The 25025-nt window shown below is 42.5% G+C and overlaps 1 protein-coding gene across 4 annotated transcripts in view; it reads right to left on the bottom strand.

Moving 5' to 3' along the window:
• Nucleotides 1–4636: 4636 nt before the first annotated feature.
• Nucleotides 4637–25025, bottom strand: part of yaf2 (YY1 associated factor 2) — a 180725-nt gene continuing 160336 nt past the window's right edge. For all 4 annotated transcript variants that reach the window (XM_068050982.1, XM_068050980.1, XM_068050981.1 and 1 more), the window contains one exon: nucleotides 4637–6399. In XM_068050982.1, the coding sequence (XP_067907083.1) occupies nucleotides 6156–6399 (244 nt within the window). In that variant the 3' untranslated portion in view covers nucleotides 4637–6155. The remainder of the gene's footprint in view (nucleotides 6400–25025) is intronic.

The following is a 25025-nucleotide window of genomic DNA, read 5'->3' as shown; positions in this document are numbered from 1 at the left end:
TGACACTATTCAAAGAACCACTCGGTCTAATATTTATCCTTCAATTGTCCCCACTAAAACAGATGATCTCATTACGGTTTGTGGGATATTTATATGCAAATTGGGTGCAGTGTTTCCTGACATAATGACAGTGACTGTACTTCAAAAATACTTATTAACTGTTGAGGAGGGTGTTTTGCAATATCCTGAGGATGTGGTAGGTGCTTTAGAAATGGAATTTTATTTCCTCCTTTACCTAATTTCCTTTTTTTCTTTTCAAAATTGACTATGTCCTAGACTATAGGTCTTTTCCATTGACCATATTTTCTTAATTAGAAGAAACTCACACCCATAATCAATACTTCCAATCTTTCATTAACTCAGAACAAGGATTAAAGGATTTTCCAGAAAGTTTAGATGCAAAAATGCGTCTATGAGCTCAGTAAGGTTACTCCACCCCCATCGGAAAGTCTCATTCATCTCGAGACCTAAGGCATGTCCAACTTACGATGGCCATTACAGTTAAACCAGAAAATCTGAAGGAGCATCATGCAGTCGACCGAATGCTGAAAACAGAATATAAATACAATGTAAACGAGCAGATTAATTCTAAGCAAATAAGCAACTTGCAATATTAAAAACAAGACCCCAATGATGTAGAGGAGAAACACAATTATCTGGTTACTGAGAAAAAAATTAAAGAGCACTTACATTGCTGCCAACAGCTTCTCTTCCTCACTTGCAGTCACCTTCAGCGGACCATTCTTAGCCTTCCCATAGGAACAGGAGACGACCATTTAGCCCCTTGAACCTGTTTCACCATTCAATGAGATCATGACGATTTGTGATCTATCTCCATATACCTGCCTTTGCCCCATATCCCTAAATACCTTTGGATAACACAAATCTAACAATCTCAGATTTAAAATTTGCAGAGGAGAGTTCCAAACTTCAACCACCTTTTGTGTGTAGAGGTGTTTCCTAATTTCACTCCTGCAAGTTCTGGCTCTAATTTTTGAGATTACTCCCCCAATACTGGACTCCCCAAACAGCGGAAATAGTTTCTCTCTATCTACCATCTATCCCACTTCTTCATAATCTTGAAGGTAATATCCAAAAGCATGCAGTCAGCTCTCTGGGGGAGACATTGGCATGTCACTGAACTAGTAATCCAGAGGCCCAGGCTAATGCCCTGGGACACTGGTTCAAATCCCACCATGGCAGTTGGTGGAATTTAAACTCAATTAATTAATAATCTGCAACTGAAAGCTAATCTCAGTAATGTTTCCATGAAACTATCAATTGTTGTAAAAACCAGTCTGGCTCTTTCGGGATTGAAATCTGCCATCCTTATCTGGTCTGGCCGTCATGTGACTCCAGATCCATAGCAATGTGGTTGACTCTTAACTGCCCCCTGAAATGGCCTAACAAGTCACTCAGTTGTCATGGGCAATTAGGGATGAGCAACAAATGCTGGCCTTGCCAGCAATGCCCACATCCCATGAAGGAATAAAGAAAAGTTATGTTAACAGCACCAAGTTCCACCTTGATGTTCCTTCCACCAGCTCAAAGATGGTTACCACAACTTCAGATTGACAATGCGAAATCAAGATCTGGCGGACCCAAAATTACTTCCAGTTGAATGTTGGCAAAGCTGAGGTTGTCCTCTTTGATTTGCTTCAGCACCTCAATGGCTGGCCAAACACCTGCCTGGTAGAAGGTTACAAAGTGCAGAATCTTGCCATTCTGCTTGGCCCTAACCTTAGCTTCTTGCCCCAAAACCACTTTCTGCCATGCCCACCTCCACCTATTTCTCTCCTCTTGTTCCATTAAAACCCTTGCACATTCCTTCATCCCTTTAAGTAACATTCTTCCTTCAAAAATCCTGCACAAACTTCAGATTACCCAAACCAGTGCAGTTCTTTTCCTTACATACATCAATTCCCACACTCCCATCACTGGCCCTCTCTCCAAACTCCACTCACTCCCCATGTTCCAGTGATGTAATTTCACCATGTTCCAAATCTCTCCATCTCCTCCTGCTTTACCTTTTCTAACTCCTCTGACATCAGACAACTTCTTGCATCTCCTTCTCTCCTCTTCATCACCAGACAGTTGGTTCATCCACAGTCATCTGGTACACGCTATCTGGATCCTTTTACTTTTCATCTCCATTCCTACTTTGAAAAACCTCCTCAAAATGTTCCCTTTGAGTGTGCCATCAGTTCCCACCTGATCCGATCAACCACATCATCACCTTCCATCGCCACCAATATTCAGTTCAGTGTTATTGCCCTCACGTGGTTCTGCTCCTACCAGTTTGAACACATCAAAACTATCTCCAGAAATAGCTTGCTCTTCCCACTCCAGTACAGTCACTCCCAGAGGCCCCAAGCAACTATCCATAACCTCTCACTGCTTTCTTAGATATTCTGCCCCTTACTGACACCACATCAGGCACAGGATCAGCTTCCACTTGTATACTCAAGCCACCAGCTCTGCCTCTCCACCATTTTTCTGACCCCCATAACCACCTCAGTCTTGCAGACTGCCTTTCCCACATTGCTGTGAATCGATCAATATCTTCTCCAACTCAAGACCAAACAGACCAAAACCATCGTCTTCGGCTCCAAACATAAAATCTACTCCCTTGTAATCGACTCCATTGCCATTCAAGGGCACTTACTCAGGGTACACCACACCACATGAAACACTGATGTCATGTTCTGCCCACAGCCAAGCTTCAGATGCCAGGTCCTATCCATTGTCGTAACTGTTTGGTTCCAGCTCCACAAAATTGCCTGCTCCAGCTCTACCTTAGACTCACCATCATTGAATCCCTAATTCAGACTTTTGTTACCTATAGACTATTTCTTCAAAGCCTGCCTCCCATCCTCCACTCTCAATAAACTCCAAATTGTTCAAAACGCAATTGTCCATAATTTGCCCTGCACATCACCACATTCCATTCTCAATGATTCACATCAACTCCTGGTCCCCAATCCCTATAATTTAAAATCCCCCTCTTTGTCTTCAACTCTCTCCACGCTCTTGCCCCACCCACCTTGCAGCTTTCTATTCCTGCCCCACCATGACTGGGCTTTTATGCATCCTGACAATTACCCTCACTTAATTTCTTCCACCTCTGCACTACTCTCCCCACCTTCTCAAAACCCATCTCTTTGACCAAGCTTTTGGTCATCTCTCAAGCACCCAATTTAAACAGACATCTATTCTTGTGTGAAAATGGAGTGCAAATGGTCATGTAATTATGGAGAGCATAATCCCAATCTCCTGCCGAACCAAAGTGCACAAGATTCATTGAGAGCACTCTTCAATTTAGCAACTATTAGATTAGTGCTATGCATGTGGAAAATGTAACAAAAATGAGGATGGATATTTTCAGTTAGATTATCTTCTTTTGCACTTAGTGAAACACAAGGAGAGATTATTGTTTATTCATACCAACAGTGCCCAAGATGTTGAATACAGCAACTCAATATACAAATACCTGAATGGAGGCATTTGAATAGAGTTGTATGACACATGGGCATGGATTTGGCAGGCGAGAACATGATCAAGGCATGTGAAGGGTGCATTTTTACATAACAATCCTGTGCTTGTGGTCAATACAATAGCTCAAATCTGGTGGTGAGACAACTGACTTCTTTAGTTTTCATGAGTTTGTCATAATGAGGATTGATCGGAAGAACATTTTTGATAAACTGAAAGGCAGCATTGAATCATTGTGGTTTTATCAGAAAAACACATGGAATTCCATAATTTAATTCCCACAACACTGGTAAAAAAATCTCAGAATCCCCCAAAAGAAAAATGGAATGTGACTTATTCAGTCACCATGGCCCTGACCAGTTTATAAATATAACCCACTGAAGCAATACCAATTTCTCCAACATACTGATGCCCCTGCAACACGGAGAGGCAGGATTTAGCAAGTGGCCGTCAGATGGGAGAAACACTATACAACACTCATCTTTTACATTAAAAAAACTTTACCCTTCCCCGAGCAAGAATAAAAATTGGAAGCAAAACAAAACGTTGTAATCAGCTGATTTTCTTCTCCCAGAGGAAGGTTGTAAGCTGATGGCAGACAACTATCAGGCAATGAAGGCTGATGGTAGGCAGCTTCCAAAAAAGTGATTGCTCTTAATGGCAAAAATAAACATTCAACATATTAAGATCTTTAAAGTAAAATAGTGCTCAATGTCATTCGAGTATCAGTAATGGATGAGGAGTGGATAGTTATCGGTGGTGTCCCTTGCAATCAAATAGTCCACTGTTAAGTTGCAATAATTGCTAATTGGATTGGCCTTGGATCCTATTGACTAAACCCTAGAAAGAAATCTACACCTTCAGGACAGGGGGGAGGGGGGGGAAACAGCAAGAGAACTCGCCTGGGGAGGAGGTTGAACAATAAAAGCAAAAAAAATTGTGACTTACTTGTGTTGGCCTTCACCCATAGTGATATGGTTGATCATCTGATGTAATCTTGCTTACTGTTGAACAGCATTTTTTTTTTCATTTGGCTACAATAAATACAATTATTGCAAGAGTCCCTTTCAACCCCATCCACTCCCCTTTAAAAACAAATACTGGCCTTTATAATTCAAATATCTTTTAATTGTGAGTTGTTTTTCTGATAGAAATCAAATATATACCAAACACTACACATATCAGCATGAACACCAAGAGTTTTTCTTAAAGGATATAAAAATCTCATGTAAAACAATCTATAATCACTGAATACAGGTATTAGTATCAAATACCTACATCTGAAAATACAGTCTATGCCACTTATTGCATGTTACATTGGAACGGTATCTGACACCACACACAGTTGCTAGGCCCTCCCCATATCACCCACTAGTTTTGTTACCGTTTAGTTTATTTTTTTAAAAAAGGTGTTTTGCCTGCTGGTAACAAAGATAGCTTCAGATCTGCTTAAGGTTTTTAAATATTTTTTAGTTGCTGCAACACATATTTTCTTAAGTTGGTATAATTCCTGTGAGGTATTTTTCTTGTATTGCTTGGAAAATGTGAGATGTACAACAAAAAGGGACAGAAACACGTCTAGTACCAATTAAACGTCAGACCATGACATTTCAACAAATCCTTTTGGTTACCTCCCAATCGCCTTTGCGCAAAGTTCCAGCACAGAGCTCTCCCAAAAAAACTATCGCCAGTAACGACACAAGCAGAAGGCTATTTAAAAATAAAGTAACAGAGCTTCAAAGATAGAACGTGTTCTTGCATAACTTTTTTATTACAACAATACGTATAAATACTGTCGCAAATTCAAAACATCAGCAAAACACCTTAATTGAAGTTTCCAGAACTGGCAACATCATCATAAACTATTCCCACACATACCATTAAAACTACTTTTAGACATACTAAGCATCTAATTATTAGCGTTTTCTTCCTTTCTTGCAGGGAGCGCTCAGCTGAGAGGACATGCGTGAGATACAAAGTCACGCAAGCAACACATCTGCGTCCCTTCCCAATTAGACAAGGGTGCAAAACGACCCTCCTTTTTAATATATCACAGCAACTCAATTCCTTTACCCGAGTGGCTGCAGTTAAGTAGCATGGACTGTATCCTCAGTCAAACCTGGTCAATTAGCCCAAGACTACATATTAAAATTGTAACTTACTGAAATTAATGACAGTGGACATTTGAAACGCCACGATTTTAATGGCTAAGTGTTTTCTTCCCATCCAAATAGCAAGTGTTGAAAAAACGTTGGCAAGAATTTATACAAATGCTTTTGAGAATGCTTTTCCTATTTAACCACACCAAGTACCAGCAGGTGCACTTAACTAGGCAAACGATTTTCAGAAATTCTTTTGTTACTGCAGCAGTCGATTAAAAAATTGACTGAAGGTAGCACTGAATACTTAAAGCCAGCTGCTTCACAATTCAGTCCTCGAACACATTACTTAGGCAGTCCGATCTAAGTTATAGAAAATTACACTCAAAACATGCCGCAGTGCAAGAGCTCCAGATTGGTACGCAAGTATTAGAAAGCACTGAAACCGAAACTGAAGAAGGCAGCCCGACTTGCCAGTGTTAACACTGAACGCCCAGGACTGAAGTTGTTGAGATGCTGTCCATTGAACAAGGAGTGAGTAAAGGAAGTAGGTCAGCCAGTATTTTAGTGGGATTCGCCGTTTACTGATCCTTCCCCCCTGGGCGACGATGACCGGGACAAGCCTTTCTCTGTGTTGTCGGAGCTGGAGCTGCTCAGGCTGTGCTGGTCAGCAGTGGTACTCGAAGTAGCAGTGGCTGCCGGGGCTGACCTCGCTTTCTCCTTAAAGTCTGTGATAATGACTGTCAGGTCGCCCACAGTCACTTCCAAATGCTGTGCACTGCTCCGATCCACATTTTTTAACCTCGGCCTAGGAAAACGGGATGAAGGCAAAAAGACACATGAATAAAAGAACACTACAAAGACCTGCTATCGCTTAAGTAAGTACGAAAGACTATAAATCCTGGCCCACCCTCATGATGCCTGGAGTAACTGGACATTTCCTACCCCGTTGCCCCACCCCCCAGATATGTGACTACACTTGGACAAGTACTTCATTGGCTGTAAAGTAGTTTTGGATGACCTGAGGCAGGGAAAGGCGCAAATATAAATGCAAATCTTTCTTTTATGTAATCACAGAATTATTACAGCACAGGAGGCAGCCATTTGGCCCACTGTGTCTGCACCAGCGCTCCAAACGAGCAATTCCCTAGTGCCATTCCCCTGCCTTCTCCTTGTAACCATACACATTCTTCCTTTTCAGATAACAGTCTAATTCCCTTTTGAATGCCTTGATTGAATCTGTCTGCACAAGACTCTCAGTCCAGGAGATAACTGTTAATCCACTTACCTTCCATTTGAAGCGATCTATGCCGCAACCAACAACTGGTCCAGCTCCCTCTTTAAGACATCCAGAGAGCCTGCACACACCACACCAGCGGCAACATATTCCAGAGGCTCACTAACACTCTGGGAAAAGAAGAACTGCCAATTCCTACCATTGTGTAGTTTAAATACACATCCCCTGGTCCTCCTCAATGTGTCAAACGGAAATAATCCAACATGAGGCACACAATCCAACCCTTAATTTACAGAATTACATGATGTAACATGGATACCAGATTATTGGTTATTAGTTTCTAAAGATTGTCATGCCCAGTAAAGATATCATATTCTTAACTTTTAAGATATGAACTTTATTCAATGTGGCTCTTTGAAATTGATTTTTCCTTTAAAAAAGTGAACAATGTGCTGCAAAGATGGCCAAATGTCAGATGACCTGGCCTGTGTATTCAAAACCTGCCTCACTGTGTCGAAAGGACAAAAAGATACATTCCAGACTAAGAGGTGTTAACTATACCCATCCTGAAACCATCAAGAGACATTCTTGAATTGAATGGGTTTTCCTGAGACAAAGAAGGTGTGAAATAGCCACATCACTACAGAATAGTACCCATCCAGACATCAATAGATAACCATGGATTCCACATCCTGGTCCAATTGTGCGGTCACACCAGGGGAGAAGGCTATGTATTAACTAACAGAAATGCTAATGTGATCGATTTTGACTGTAAAAAGGTAGCCCTCTGGAGAGAGAGGATAGATCACAACATGACAGAAAGCAGTCCAGTGAGAGACTGTGGAAAGAGATCAGGCCTAAACAAGAAGGAAGCCCTGCTGCTAATTCTACACTTCGAACTGCTGTAGCAGAGAACTGAAAGTCTGAAGTCTTAACCACCAGAAATCCATAACACCTCAACAGGTTCAAGCCTATAAACACCCAGGTTGCACATTTAAAAGAGACTGTCCTTCCAAGAAGACTTAACAGGTTTACAGTAAACCACAAACACCTACCTCACTTTGAACTACATCCTACCCTTTTCTCCCTATCTATCTATTCTTGTGTATGTGTGGGCGAGTGAATGCATGTGTGGGTGAAGTTGCAACCATTTCAGGAAGTGTGTAAAAAGTTAACTTTTAACCTATGAGAAAACCTGTCATTTGTCTGTTTACTTGACCCTAAAAACAGTCAGGGGCTAACTAATGATTTTAAACAAAACACTATTGCAGTCAGTTGGGAAGTGAACAGCAGGAACCACCCACAACCCTTACCACCTGGACGAAGCAAAATCTTCCTCAGAAGTTAAACAGGTTTATCACCAATAATCCAACAGCTATTCCATTTGTAAATTTTATTAATCAAGAACCTTTGTCTGATCAATCAGCACACAAAGTTGAGTACTTGCTGCTGCCATTTCAGACTGTGCTCAGAATAAATTGCAATCAGGATATACTGACTTCCTCAGTGCTTCTGCAAATTACACTGGTGAGTAGCTTAGGCAGACATTCAAGTTCCCAAACTCAAACCCTGATCTGTACTAAAATTAGCTGTGACTGGATGGGATTCAAGTGGGGAGGGGCGCCGGGGGGCTGAAGAGGTGCTATGTTTGGCCTCATCATCTAAGGTGAGGATAGCGAAAATATGAGCCAGATTATCCACTGACTGCAGGGAAGCATGGAACAAAGAGATTTTGGATCTGCTGTGAAGTCCCTTGTAGTTGAATATTCAGTTGATGCTCACAACTGAAAAATTGCCACTTGTTCAACAAATGGGAGATGCCCACCTATGGTACCAAATCCCAGGAAGAAGTGAGTGCCAACGGCAAGAAAAGGGAAAGCAGGGAAGAAAATTGACATTAAAAAAAAGAATTGGTACAAAGTATTACATTGCTCACAGTCCATAATGATCCATATAAAATACTGCATTTACTGTCAGTAGTGATCCATATAGTACTGCATTTTAGACAGCCTGCAATTATCCAGATAAAGTAATGCATTTCATACATATGAACATACAAATTAGGAGGAGTAGGCCGCTTGGCCCCTTGAGCCTGTTCCGCCGTTCCACAATATCATGGCTGATCTGATTGTAACCTCTACTCCACATTTCTGCCTGTCCCTGACAACCTTTCACCCCCTTGCTTATCAAGAATCTATTTACCTCTGCCTATTTAAAGACTCTTCTTCCACTACCTTTTGAGGAAGAGAGTTCCAAAGACTCACGACCCTCTGAGAAAAAATTTCTCCTCATCTCTGTCTTAAATGGGCAACCCCTTATTTGTAAATCGTGTGATGCAGACCCTCACCTGCCAAGAATGGGGCACAGATATTTTGCCACATGGACATTAAATTTTAAAACTGTTGCTGGGAAGAAAAGAAGGCCTATTACAAGGGCTTGCCAAGCCCCTGACTGGAAAGACATTTGCAGAGTAACAGACAGTGCTTGGAAAGGACAAAGGGACCACTCCCTGCTCCAATTTAATCCATAATGGACTTCTGATCATCAGATGTTGAAAGTGAAGAGGTTAGCATTCCAGGTTAACTGCTAAGATGGCTGAATACACAAACAGATGTGGTCAGACCAGTTTAGTCACATGACTAACTGGCTGTTGGGTTTTTTTAGTTTCAACTTGCCACAGAGAATTTGAACTCAGAAAGCTCTCGGCTCCTGGACTGAAAAGACCTCTCTTCTGTTTGCTCTCATCACGCTCTCACCAGCTTCGGAAACCATTAAAGACACATGAACCTTAAGACAGTAAAGTCTCCTACAGTGAACAAGGTTTAAGAAGAATACTGGGCCCCAACGAAAAGCAAGACTACCTACAATCAAGGACTACAGCGAGTTCGAAGCACAATAAAAAACCCTCTTCCGAGATTGCCTCAAACCTCTCCATGCTATTTTTCTTCTGCTCTTTGCTGTCCCTATTTGCATGTGCGTATCGCGTATGCATGCCAGTGTGGGGCTAAGCGTGCATCCGTAGGCATTAACCAAATTAGAGTTTGTTTAAGGTTTAATAGGTTTAAAGAAGAAAAATTTAATTTAAGGAAGCCTGTTTATGCTCATTTCTTTGCCTTATAATTGGAAAGTAGTGAAGAAGGATTCACCAAGGGGGAGCTCAAAACACAGTGCATTTAAAAATTAAACCCTGTTACAATAAGACTAGGGGAAGACAGTAAAAGGCCCCTAGATACCTTTCTCACCTGATCGTAACAATAGTAACCCCTAGTTCTAGATTCTCCGACAAGGGGAAATATCCTTTCCACAACCACCCTGTTAAGACCCCTCAGGATCTTATATGTTTCCTGTCCAACCTTTCCTCATAAGATAACCCGCTCATTCCAGGTATTAGTCTAGTAACCCTTCTCTGAGCTGCTTTCAACACATCTACATCCTTCCTTAAATAAGGAGACCAATACAGTCAATAAGGATCCAGATAAAGTACTGCATTAAGGATTAGACTCATGTCTCTTCTCTGCGGTGCCTCCAGCACTTGAAAGTTGTCTTGTTTCTCGGTGACCAGAATAAACCTCTGCGCTGCTGCTGATAGGGAAACAGAGCACTGTGGTTGGGACGTTTTGGCTGCAACAGCAGTGGTCAGGAGTAGGCCAAGTTGATGCAGAATCTTCCCAGAGATCAAGGGAGCTGTAAGGTACAACACAAGTGTACTTATGGTGATCACTGCAGAGTACTATTGCACACACACATCTGGATGAGAGAGAATGATTGGGAAGAAACACCTAATCTGACAACCGAATAAGGGATTATTTTCACCTAGAAAGAAGCCTCAGATGAAGAATTTGTTACAGAAATATTTTTGGCCAAGGAAATCTTTGATAGATGCCTGTCCTGATGTATTCCCTTGCACTGCAAGATCTGCACATCTAGTAATTTAGCCACATCTCATGTGTGGAAAAAGTAATGGTTTTGTTTGGGCCTAAAATGGTCTTTTCCTGGGCCTAAAAACTTTCTTCTTGTAAGCAACGAACAAAAGGTGCATCAGGAAACTTCAAATGCAGCATTGTTAGGACAACTGACTCAAGGGATCAAGACAGTTTATAATTAAATAAGCTCCAATGTTAATCCACAGGATCCCTTCGAAATCGTATTGAAATGCAAAAGCCAACAACCACAATGTGCATTTATTTAGCACCACCATTGTACTGAATGGCGGTGCAGGCTCGAAGGGCCGAATGGCCTACTCCTGCTCCTATTTTTCTATGTTTCTATGAAAAGGTCTTCACAGAGGAGAAAAAGAACTTCACAAATCTTTGTGAGAGAGAGAGAGAGAGAGAGAGAATTAGGAGAAGCTTGATCAGAGAGATTGGCTTTAATAAGTCTTTTAAAGACAGCAAGGTAAGTAGGGAGATGAAATGAAGTGGAGAGAAAATGCATAGCAGTTCAGGGTCAGAGGACTGGAAGATGCCAGAGTAGATTTATGGCTGGAGATAGTTGTTCAGGAGGGGCAGGTGAAGCAGTGGGGAATTTGTAGGAACATTGGAAATAGAAGCAGGAGTAGGCCATTTGGCCCGTTGAGCTTGCTCCTCCATTCAAACAGATCATGGCTGATCATCTACCTCGACACCATTTTCCCCACCATCGCCATATCCCTTGATGTCACTAGTATCCAGAAATCTATCGATTTCTGTCTTGAACAGGCTCAATGATTGAGCTTCCACAGCCCTCTGGGTAGAGAATTCCAAAGATTCCCAATCCTCTGAGTAAAGAAGTTCCTCCTCATCTCAGTCTTAAGTGGGCTACCACTTATTCTGAGACTGTGTCCCCTGGATCTCGACTCACCAGCCAGAGGAACAGCCTATCCACATCTACCCTGTCAAGCCCTGAAAGAATTTTGTAAATTTAGATGAGCTCACCTCTCATTCTTCGAAACTCTACAGAATACAGGCCCAGTATCCTCTATCTCTCCTAAGACAATACTGTCATCCTAGGGATTAGTCTGGCGAATTTCTGCTGCACTCCTTCTATGGCAGGAATATCCTTCCTTGGATATGGAGACCAAAACTGTACACAATACTCCAGGTGCTGTCTCACCAAGGCTCTATACAATTGCAGTATGACATCTTTACTCCTGTACTCAAATCCCCTTGCAATGAAGGCCAAAATACCACTTGCTTTCCCAATTGCTTACTGCACCTGCATACAAGCTTTAGTGACTCATGAACAAGGACATCTAGGCCCCTTTGGACATCAAGACTTCCCAACCTCTCACCATTTAAGATGGCCTACATCCTAGGATTCTAAAAGACTTAGCTGCAGAGATAGTGGATGTGCTGGCTATGATTTTCCAAAATTCCTTAGATTCAGAAATGGTCCCATCAGATTGGAAGTTGGCAAATGTTACATCGCTTTTCAAGAAAGGAGGTAAAGAGAAAACAGGGAACTACAGACCAGTTAGCCTACCATCAGGCATTGGGAAGATGCTGGAAACTTTTATTAAAGAAGTCCTAACATTGCACTTGGAAAAGCAAAGTATGATTAGAACTAGTCAGCATGGTTATACGAAAGGGAGATCCTGCTTGACAAATTTATTAGTGTTTATTTTAAGGATGTAACAAGTCGGGTAGATAAAGGGGAACCAGTAGATATAGTATACCTGGATTTCCAAAAGGCATTCAATAAGGTGCCACATAAAAGATTAGTAGGCAAGATAAGGGCTCATGGTGTTGGTGGTAATATATTAGTGTGGATAGAGGAGTGGTTAACAGACAGGAAGCAGAGAGTGGGCATAAATGGGGCATTTCAAGTTGGCAAGCAGTGAATAGTGGGGTGCCGCAAGGATCAGTGCTGGGGCCTCAGTTATTTACAATCTATATCAAGTCTAAGTTTGCTGATGATACAAAGCTCAGAGTAAAGGTAAGCTGCGGGAAGGATGTAGAGAGGCTGCAAAGAGATATGGACAGGTTAAGTGAGTGGGCAACAAGATGGCAAATGGAGTATAATGTAGGGAAGTGTGAAGTTGTTCACTTTTGGTGGTAAAAATAGAAAAGCAGAATATTTTTAAAAAGGTGCGAAACTGGCAAGTGTTGATGTTCAAAGAGACTTGGGGGTATTTGTACAAGCAGTTAACAGTAACAGCACAAAGTTAACATGCAGGTGCAACAAGCTATTAGGAAGGCAAATGGCATGTTGGCCTTTATTGCAAGGGGATTGGAGTACAGGAATAAAGAAATCTTACTAAAATTGTACAGGGCTTTGGTGAGACCACAACTGGAATACTGTGCAGTTTTGGTCTCCGCATTTAAGAAAGGACATACTTGCACTGGAGACAGTGCAGCAAAGATTTACTAAATTGGTCCCCAAGATGAGGGGGTTGTCCTATGATGACAGGCTGAGTAAATTGGGCCTATATTCTCTGGAGCTTAGAAGAATAAGGGGCAATCTAATTGAGACATGCAAGTTTCTGAAAGGGCTTGAGAGGGGAGAAGCTGAGTGATTGTTCCCACTGGTCAGGGAATCTAGAACACGGGGGCACAGTCTCAGGATAAGGGGTCAATCATTCAGGACTGAGATGAGGAGAAATGACTTCACTGAAAGGGTTGTGAATCTTTGGAATTCTCTACCCCAGAGGGTTGTGGATGCCCCATCATTGAATACATTTAAGGCTGGGATAGATAGAATTTTGGTATTGCAGGGAATCAAGGGATATGGGGAGCAGGCAGGAAAGCGGAATTGAAGCCCAAGATCAGCCATGATCATATTGAATGGCTCGATGGGCCATATGGTCTACTTCTGCTCCTATTTCTTGTGTTCTTCTGTTCTTGTACTCTGCCTGTTTTTTCTTTTCTACCAAAGTGGATAACTTCACACTTATTCACATTATATTCCATCTGAAATGTTCTTGCCCATTCACTAAGCCTGTCCAATTTCCCTTGCATCCTCCTCAACTTACATTCCCACATAGTTTTGTGACATCAGCAAATTTGGAAATATTACATTTGGTCCCCACATCCAAATCATTTATATAGATTGTGAACAGCTGTGGCTCAAGCACTGATTCTTGTGGTACCCCATTTGTAACAGCCTGCCATCCTGAGAATGACCTGTTTATTCCTACTCTCTGCTTTCTGTCTGTTAACCAATTCTCAATCCATAGCAGTATATTATCCCCAATCCCATGTGCTCTGATTTTGTTCACTAACCTCCTGTGTGGGACCTTATCAAAAGCCTTCTAAAAATCCAAATACACCACATCCACTGGTTCTCCTTTATCTATGCTACAAGCAACACCCTCAAAAATCTCCAACAGGTTTGTCAAACATGATTTCCCTTTCATAAACCTATGTTCACTCTGCACAATCACATCATTAGTTTTCAAGTGTTTAGTTATTACATCCTTTATAATATTTTCCCTACTACTGACGTCAAACTAACAGATCTGTAGTTCTCCATTTCCTCCCTCGCTCCCTTCTTTAATAGTGGGGTGACATTTGCTACTTTCCAATCTGCTAGAACCCTTCCAGAATCAAAAGAATTTTGGAATATAACCATCAATGCATCCACCATCTCCATAGCCACCTCCTTCAATATTCTGGGATGGAGCTCATCTGGTCCAGGGTATTTATCAACTTTCAATCCAATTAATTTTTCGAGTACGACTTCTTTATCACTATTAGTTTCTCTCAGTTCTTCATTTTTACAATTCCCTTGGTTCCCTCATATTTCTGGGACATTTTCTGTATCTTGCTCTGTGAAGACAGACACAAAGTAATTCTTTAGTGTCTGACATTTCCTTATTCCCCACCAAAAATTCTCCTGTCTCTGCCTGTAATGGGCCCACATTTGTCCTTGCAAATCTTTTCCTTTTCACATACCTAAAGAAGTTTTTACAGTCCGCCTTTATGTTTCTAGCTAGCTTGCATTCATATTCTCTTTTCCTTTTCTTTATCTGTTTCTTGGTCCTCCGTTGCTGGATTCGAAATTGCTCCCAATCATCGGGCTTGCCACTTTTTCTGACGACCTCACAGAATTGTTACAGAGCAGGACGACGACATTCGGCCCATCGTGTCCACACTGGCTCTCTGAAAGAGCAATTCCCTCAGTTCAATTCCCCCACATTCTCCCCGTGACCCTGCACATTCTTCCTTTTCAGATAACTGTCTAATTCCCTTTTGAATGCTTCAATTGAACCTGCCTTCACCACGTTCTCAGGCAGTGCATTCCAGACCTTAACCACTCCCTGCGTGAAAAAGTTTTTCCCCATGTCACTTTTGCTCCTTTTACAGAATACTGTAAATTTGTGCCCTCTCGTTCACATCATTTCATGAGTGGGAACAGTTTCTCTCTAACTAATCTGTCCAGACCCCTCATGATTTTGAATACCTCTATCAAATCACCTCTCAGCCTTTTCTTCTCCAAGGAAAACAGTCCTAACTTCTCCAATCTGTCTTCATAACTGAAGTTCCTCATCCCTGGAACCATTCTCGTGAATCTTTTCTGTACTCTCTCCAATGCCCTCACGTCTTTTCTAAAGCGTGGCGCCCAGAACTGGACGCAATACTCCCGCTGAGACTGAATTAGTGTCTTATACAACTTCCCTACTCTTGTACTCTATGCCCCTATTAATAAAGCCCAGGATGCTTTATTGACCACTCTCTCAACCTGTCCTGCCACCTTCAATGACTTATACACCCAGGTCCCCTGCTCCTGCACCCACTTTAGAATTTCACCCTTTATTTTATAATGTCTCTCCATGCTCTCCCTACCAAAATGAATCACTTTACATGTCGCTGAATTGAACTTCATCTGCCACCTGTCTACCCATTCCACCAATTTGTCTATGTCCTTTTGGAGTTATACACTATCCTCCTCACAGTTCACAATGCTTCCAACTTTTGTTCCATCTGCAAACTTTGAAATTGGGCCCTGTACACCAAGGTCTCAGTCATTCATATTATATATACACACACACACACCTGGGGAACTCCACTACAAACCTTCCTCCAGCCTGAAAAATATCCATCAACCATTACTCTTTGTTTCCTGTCACTCAGTTAATTCCTTATCCATGTTGACACCCTCCCTTTTATTCCATGAGCTATAAGTTTGCTCACAAGTCTATTGAGTGGCACTGTATCAACTGCCTTTTGAAAGTCCATGTACACCACATCAACACCATTGCCCTCATCAACCCTCTCAGTTACTTCCTCAAAAAACTCCAGCAAGTTAGCTAAACATGATTTTCCCTTTAAGAAATCCATGCTGGCTTTCTTTAATTAATCCGCATTTGTCCATGTGACTATTCATTTTATCCCGAATTATTTTTTCTAGAAGTTTCCCCACCACCGAAGTTAAACTGACTGGCCTGTAGTTGCTGGGCTTATCTTTACACCCTTTTTTGAACAAGGGAGTAATGTTTGCAATTCTCCAGTCCTCTGGCACCGCACCATCGCACCCGCCCCCCCACCCACCTCACCACCCCCGAGTCTGACTGAAAAATTATGGCCAATGCCTCCGCAATTTCCCCCCTTACTTCCCTCAGTACCCTTGTTTGCATCTCATCCGGTCCTGGTGCTTTATCCACTTTAAGTACAGACAGCCGATCTAATATGTCCTCTTTATCAATTTTAAACTATTCTTGTGTCTGAATTACCTCCTCTCTCACCATTATCAAGGAAGATGATGCAACCCAGGCAAAGACAAATGCAAAGTATTCATTTAATACCTCAGCTATGCCCTCTGCCTCCATGTGTAAATCCCCTTTCTGGCCACACCTCCTTTTACCACCTTTTTACTATTTATATGTCAATAGAAAACTTTGGGATTCCCTTTAATGCTAGTTGCCAGTCTCTTTTCATGGTCTCTCTTTGCTTCTCTTATTTGCTTTTTCACTTCTGCCTTGGACTTTCTATATTCAGCCTGGTTCTCAATAGTATTTTCTACCTGGCATCTGTCATAAGCACACTTTTTCTTCTTGATCTTAATCTCTACCTCTTTTGTCATCCAGGGATTTGTTTGCCCGACCTTTCCCCTTCGAGGGAACATACTTTGACTGTGCCTGAACTACCTCTTCTATGAAGGTAGCCTGTTGTTCAGCTATTTCTTTTCCTTCATTCTGACTCCAATTTATTTGTCCCAGCTCCATTCTTACCTCATTGAAATTGGCTTTCTCCCAGTTAATTATTTTTACTCTGGATTGTTCTTTGTCCTTTTCCATAGTCAGCCTGAATTTTATGAATCAATGATCATGGACCTTAAATGCTCTCCTACTGATACTTCATCCATTTGGCCCACCTCATTCCCAACAACCAGGTCTAGCAGTACCTCCTTTCTCGTTGGACTAGCAACAAACTGCTGTAGAAAATTGTCTTGAACTAGGAACTCTTGCCTCTCACTGCCCTTTACACTACTACTATCCCAGTCTATGTTTGCATAATTAAAGTCCATTATAACTACCCTATAATTTTTGCACCTCTCTTTAATTTCCTTGCAAATTTGTTCCTCCACATCCCTCCCACTAGCTGGTGTCCTACAGACAACACTGAGCAATGTAACTACACCTTTTTTGTTCTGTAGCTCTAGCCAAATTGATTTTGTCCTTGAACCCTTTGGGACATCCTTTTTCTCCAACACTGCAATGCTCTCCTAAATCAATACTGCCACCCCTTCCCATTTTTTCCCTTTCCTATCTTTCCGTAACACCTTGTATTCAGGAATATTTAACACCCAGTCCTGCCCTTCTTTGAGCCACAACATCATACTTCCACGTGGCAATCTGCTCCTGATCCTCACCAATTTTATTAATTATACTGCGTGCATTCACATACATGCACATTAACCCTGATTTAGACTTTCTTACTTTCTCCCTTACTCTGACCCCATCTAATAACTTACTATCCCCTACTCTCATGCTATCTATCTCCCCCCGTATACTGTGCACCTTGGTATTCCTCTCTGATATTTACTCCTGGTTCCCACACCCCTGACAAGTTACCAGTTCTGCTTCCCTCCAATCCGAGCTCCTTCCCAGGTTCCCAGCCCCCCCGCCAATCTAGTTTAAACCCTCCCCAACAGCACTAACAAATCCTCCTGTGAGGATATTTAATCCCAGTCTTGTCAGGATGCAACCTGTTCATCTGGTACAGGTCCCAATGCCTCAGAAATCTGACTTCCTCCCTCCGACATCAGTTCTCCAGCCACATGTTCAATCACTTAATTGTCCTATTCCTATGCTCACTCACAAGTGGGACTGGGAGTAATCCTGAGATTACTGCTTTTGAGGTCCTGCTTTTTAATCTATTTCCTAACTCCTAAAATCTGCTTTCAATACCTCATCCTCCTTCCTACCTATGTCACTGGTGCCAATGTGGGCCACGACCTCTGCCTGTTCACCCTCCCCAGAAGGATGTCCTGTAGCCACTCCAGGGAGGCAACACACCATCCTGGAGTCACTTCTATGGCTGCAGAAGCACCTATCTGTTCCCCTATGAATCCCCTATCACTATTGCTCTTCCACTCTTCTTCCTCCCCTCCTGTGCAGCTGAGCAACCTGTGGTGCCACAAACTTGGCTCGGACTGCGCTCGTCTGAGGAACTATCACTCTCACCAGTATCCAAAATGGAAAACCGATTAGTGAGTGAGATCAACTCGGGGACTCCTGCACTACCTGCCTAGTTCTCTTGGACTGCCCGGCAATCACCCATTTCCTTTCTGCCTGCATGCAGACAACATGCGGTTGTGACCACCTCCCTAAGCATGCTATCCACGTAGTTCTCTGCCTCACGGATGCGGCACAGTGACTCCAGCCACCGCTCAAATTCCGAAACCTGGAGCTCCAGCTTCTGCAGCCGGTGACACTTCCTGCAGACGTGTTTCTCTAGGACGCATGGTGTATGCATGACTTCCTACATGCCACAGACTGTACATTCCACTCAGTCGAGCTGTCCTTCCACAACTTAACTTTACAGATTATTTATAATAAGTAGAACAGCTTACCAGTTACTCACCAAGCAGCTCCTTCCACTGCACCGAAGGAAGAACCAAATGCTGGAGGATTAAAAAAAGTAGAAAAAAAGGAGCATCTCCTCCCCACTTCACCAATCTTCCCACTCACCAAATTCATATCTCCACACTCTGCTTGCAATCTGCACTCCATTTTCAGCCTGCACACAGACTTCTGTATTTATACTTCTGGAAGCTGAAACTGCAGCAACCAGATTGGACTGATTAGTGACTTAACTAATCAGCTAATCTGCAGTAGAGCTTGTTAATCCCTGCCGAAGACTGTAAGAAACTTACTTTACTTCCTTAACTTTACTTTATTTAGAGAGTAAACCCCTCTAAATAATGGATAAATCCCAGTTAAAATCTGGTCTGCAGTTAGCAGTTAAGAAAGATACTGACACTTAAAATCCCCACTCATCAAACTCCTATCTCCACACTCTGCTTGCAATCTGCATTCCGTTTGCAGGCAGCCTATAAGCCACTTCCTTTGATCTAATGCAATCTTTAACATCTATTGTTAGCCATGGTTGATTCGCATTTCCTATTGGGTTTTTGTGTCTTAGAGGAATGTATATTTGTTGTAAACAGTGTAATACTCCTTTAAATACTAGCCCGCGTCTGTCCACTGTCAAATCTTTTAATGTATTTTCCCAATCCACCATAGCCAACTTGTCCCTCACACTTTCATAGTTTCCTTTGTTCAGATTTAAGACTCTAGTTTCGGAATAAAATATATCACTTTCAAACTCAATGTAAAATTCTATCATATTGTGGTTTCTATTTCCTAATGGCTCTTTTACAGCAAGGTTATTAATTAGCCCTTTCTCATTACATAATACTAAATCTAAAATAGCCTAATCCCTAGTTGGTTCCTCAACATACTGCTCCAGAAATCCATCTTGTACACGCTCCAGGAATTCATCCTCCACAGCATTAGTGCTGATTAGGTTTACCCAGTCTATATGTAAATTGAAGTCGTCCATTATTACTGTATTGCCCATGCACTTCTAATTTCCTGATTTATACCGTGCCCAACATTACTACTACTGTTTGGTGGCCTATAAACAACTCCCACCAATGTTTGCTGTCCCTTGCTGTTTCTTAGCTCCACCCAAACTGATTCTACATCTTGCTCCTTAGATCGAAGATCCTCTCTCACTGATGTACTGATCTCATCCCTTATTAATAGAGCTACCCCACCGCCTATCCTTCCTAAATGATGAATATCCCTGAATAATCAGTTTCCAGTCCAGGTCAACTTGTAACCATGTCTCCGTAATGGCAATTAAATCATATCCATTTACCTCTATTTGTGCCTTCAAATCATCCACCTTTTTGTGAATGCTGCATGCATTCAGGTAGAATGCCCTTAACCTTGTCTTAACATTATTCTTGGCACCAGGGAGGCAACATACCATCCTGGAGTCACGTTTAGGGCCACGGAAACACCGATCTGTTCCCCTAACTAACGAATCCCTTATCACTATTGTCCTTCCACTCTTCTTTCTCTCCTGCTGTGCAGCTGAGCCACCCATGGTGCCACGGACTTGGCTCTTGCTACACTCCTCTGAGGAAACATCACCCTCACCAGTATCAAAATGGAAAACCATTTTAGCGAGCGAGATCATCTCAGGGAACTCCTGCATGACCTGTCTGATTCTCTTAGACTGCCTGGAGGTCACCCATTCCCTCTCTGCCTACACACTCTTAACCTGCGGTATGACCACCTCCCTAAACATGCTATCCACAAGGTTCTCTGTCTCGCAGATGCACCACAGTGTCTCCAGCTGCTGTTCGAGTTCCGAAACCCAGAGCTCAAGCTTCTGCAGTCGGTGACACTTCCTGCAGATGTGTTTGTCAAAGACACATGGTGCATCCATGAGTTCCCACATACCACAGAAGGCACATTCCACTCAGCTGAGCTGCCCTGCCATACCTTAACTGAGTACAAGGGTTTTAAATTTTATATTTAAGGAGACAGGTAGCTAGTGTAGATCACTGACGACTGGGTGATGGACAGGTGTGACTTTGCATCGGTCCGGATTCAGGGGGTGGAGTTGTGAGCGATTTGGAATTTACAGAGGTTGGAAGTGTGGAGGCTGGCAATGAAGACGTTGGAGAAATTATGTCTTCAGGTGACGAAGTCATGGCCAAAGATTTCAACAGCACTTGGGATAAGGTAGGGGCAGAGTCAGACAATATAGGGAAGATGATGGATGTCTTGGTTGTAGATACAATATAAGCTGAGCTTCGAATCAAACAGAACACAAGAACTTTGCACACCTGAAATAAGCAGCTAGGTTGGGTGATGGAGTTAGTGGCAAGAGTGAAGAGATTTTGGAGGAAGCCAATAGGATGGCTTCAGTTCAATCATAGAAACTGGAGGCTTATGTACAATTTAATGCTAGACAGGTTAAGTCTGACTTTACAGAGGCAGACATGGGATTAAGGGAAGTGATGGAAAGGGAGAACAGCTTGTGGCCAGCTTATATTTGAAGTTGACTCCAAATGTAACCCCATTACGGGTACGGTAGCATGGTGACCTCACACATACCTGGTATGTTGGCATCGTGATTATGTTACTTTACTATTAACCCAGAGGCCTAGGCTGACAATCTGGAGGTGTGAGATCAAATCCCATTATGGCAGTTTGTGAATATGAATTCAGTTAATTAAATAAATCTGGAATAAAAAGCTGTCAGATTATCATAAAAACCCACTGGTTCACCAATGTTCTTTAAGGAATGAACCCTGACGTACTTACCTGGCCTGGCCCGTATGTGACTCCCGACCCACAGCAATGTGCTTGACTTTTAAGTGCCCTCTGAAATGGCCTAGCAAACCACTCAGTTGTATCAAGTCGCGACAAAAAAGGCAAGAAGAATAAAACTGGACAGGACCCCTCGGTATGGACCGAAGCATCGAATTCGGACTTAAGGTCCAGTCAATCCTGCAAAGTCCTCCTCACAAACATCTACACAAGAACATAGGAAATCGGAGCAGGAGTAGACCATTCAGCCCCTCGAGCCTACTCCACCTTTCAACTAGATCATGGTTGATCTTTTACCTCAACACTATTTTCCTGCACTATGCCCATTTCCTTTGATATCTTTAATATCTAGAAATCTATCAATCTCTGTCGTGAACATACTCAATGATTGAGCCTCCACAGCCCTCTGGGGTAGAGAATTCCAAAGATTCACCATGTTCAGTGAAGAAATTCCTCCTCATCTCAGTCCTAAATGGCCGAACTCTTATTCTGAGACTGTGTTCCCTGGTTTTAGACCACCCCCCCACACCCCCAAGGGAAACATCCTTCCTGCATCAACCCTGTTGAGCCCTGCAAGAATTTTGTATGCTTCAATGAGGTCACCTCTCATTCTTCTAAACGTTAGAGAATATAGGCCCAGTCTCCTCAATCTCTCCTCATAAAACAATCCCGCCATCTAAGTAATCAGTCGGGTGAACCTTCGTTGCACTCCCTCAATGGCAAGTATACCCTTCCTTTGGTAAGGAGACCAAAACTGTACACAATACTCCAGGTGCAGTCTCATCAAGGCTCTATACAATTGCAGCAAGACTTGTTTATTCCTGTACTCAAATCCCCTTGCAATAAAAGCCAACATACCATTTGCCTTCCAAATTACGACAGCCTGACACAAGAACACAAAAAATAGTAGTAGACCATATGGCCCATTGAGCCTGCTCCGCCATTCAATATGATCATGGCTGATCTTAGGCTTCAATTTCACTTTCCTGCCTCCTCACCATATCCCTCGATTCCGAGACCAAAAATCTGACTATTCAGCCTTAAATGTATTCAACTATGGAGCATTCATAACTCTCTGGGGTAGAGAATTCTAAAGATTCACAACCCTTTGAGTGAAGTAATTTCTTCTCATCTCAGTCCTATGTGCTAGGCCCCTTATCCTGCGACTGTGCCCCCGTGTTTTAGATTCCACAACCAGCGGAAACGATCTCTCAACGTCCATGCTATCCAGCCCTTTCACAATCTTGTATGTTTCAATAAGATTGCCTCTCATTCTTCTAAACTCGAGAATATGGCCCAATTTACTTAGCCTCTCTTCATAGGCCAACCCCCTCATCTCAGCGACCAATTTAGTGAACCTGCACTGTACTGTTTCCAATGCAAGTAAATCCTTTCTTAAATACAGAGACCAAAACTCCAGATAATACTCAAATACATAATACTCCAGATGTGGTCTCACCAAAACCCTGTACAATTGTAGCAAGACTTAGTTATTCCGGTACGCCAATTCCCTTGCAATAAAGGCCAACATGTCATTTGCCTTCCTAATTGCTTGCTGTACCTGCATGCCAACTTTCTCATTCCTTGTACAAGCACACCCAAGTCTCTTTGAACATCAACACTTTACAAGTGTCACACCTTTAAAAAAAATATTCTGCTTTTCTATTTTTACAACCAAAGTGAATAACTTCACACTTCCCTTCATTATACTCCATCTGCCATCTTGTTGCCCACTCACTTAACCTGTCTGTATCTCTTTGCAGCCTCTGTGTCCTCCCCACAGCTTACCTTTCCACCTAGAGACATTACTCTCTGTCTCTTCATCTAAGTCATTAATATAGATTGGAAATAGCTGAGGCCCCAGCACTGATCCTTGCAGCACTCCACTATTCACTGCCTGCCAACTTGAAAATGCCCTGCTTATGCCCACTCTTTGCTTCCTTTCCATTAACCAATCCTTTATCCAAGCTAATATATTACCCCCAACACCATGAGCCCTTATCTTGCCTATTAACCTTTTGGGTGGCACCTTATCGAATGCCTTTTGGAAATCCAGGTATACTACATCTACTGGTTCCCCGTTATCTACCCTGGTTACATCCTCAAAAAACTCTAATAAATTTGTTAAACAGGATTTCCCTTTAGTAAAACCATGCTGACTTGTTCTAATCATACTCTGCTTTTCTAAGTGCATTGTTAAGACTTCCTTCATAATAGATTCCAGTACTTTTCCAACAACTGATGTTAGGCTAACTGACCTGCAGTTCACTGTTTTCTCTCTCTCCTTTCTTGAAAAGTGATGTAACATTTGTCAACTTCCAATCTGATGGGACCATTCCCAAATCTAAGGAATTCATAGCTAGCTCATCCACTACCTCTGCAGCTATATCTTTTAGAACCTTAGGGTGCAGGCCATCAGGTTCCAGGGATTTGTCCCTTAAGTTGCTCCAATACTTTTTCTCTGCTGATATTAATCTCCTCACTCTTTTTAGCCCCTAGGTTACCATCTATTTCTGGTATGATACTTGTGAAATTTGTCATTTTCACAGAACCATAGTTATCACCCAACGTCACCATCCCTGGGTATGTCCTGTCCCAACAGCAGGCCAGACCCACCAGAGGCAGTGGCACAGTTGTACACAGTCAGTAGGGGATGGCCCTGGGAAACCACCTAATTACCAACTACCGCTTTCTCTTAGCTGATGAACCAGTACTCCTTGCTGTTGAACACCACTTGGAAGAAGCACTGAGGGTAGCAAGGACACAGAACATACTCGGGGTGAGGGACTCCAACGTCCATCACCAAGAGCGGCTCAGTCGCACCACTACTGACCAAGTTGGCTGAGTCCCAAAGGATATAGCTGCCAGATTGGGTCTGCGGCAGGTGGTGAGAGAACCAACAAAAGGGAAAAACTTACTTGACCTTATCCTCACCCATCTACCTGTCGCAGTTGCATCTGTCCATGACAGTATCACGCTTATGTGGAGATAAAATCCACCAATCAATGGATCAGATCAAAGCTCTGCAGTCCTGCCACATCCAGTCGTGAATGGTGGAGGACAATAAAAGAACTAATGGGAATAGGAGCCTTCATGAACATCCCCATCCTCAATGATGGCATAGCCCAGCAATTAAATACAAAAGATAAGGCTGAAGTGTTTGCAACCATGTTCAGCCAGAAGTGCCGAGTGGATGATCCATCTCAACTTTCTCCTGACACCCCAAACATCACAACAGTCAGTTTTCAGCCAATTCCATTCAATTCCGATAGCAAAAAATGTCTGAGCGCATTGGATACAACAAAGGCTATGGGCCCTAATAACATCTCGCCTGTAGTGAAGACTTGTGCTTCAGAACTAGCCATACCTCTAAGCCAAGCTGTTCCATTACAGCTACAACACTGGGAAGTACCTGACAAAATGGAAA

This window comes from Heterodontus francisci, chromosome 18 (assembly GCF_036365525.1).
Source record: "Heterodontus francisci isolate sHetFra1 chromosome 18, sHetFra1.hap1, whole genome shotgun sequence".
NCBI lineage: Eukaryota > Metazoa > Chordata > Chondrichthyes > Heterodontiformes > Heterodontidae > Heterodontus > Heterodontus francisci.
The sequence above is the reverse complement of the archived record's forward strand: the minus strand, read 5'-3'. Positions and strand labels throughout refer to the sequence as shown.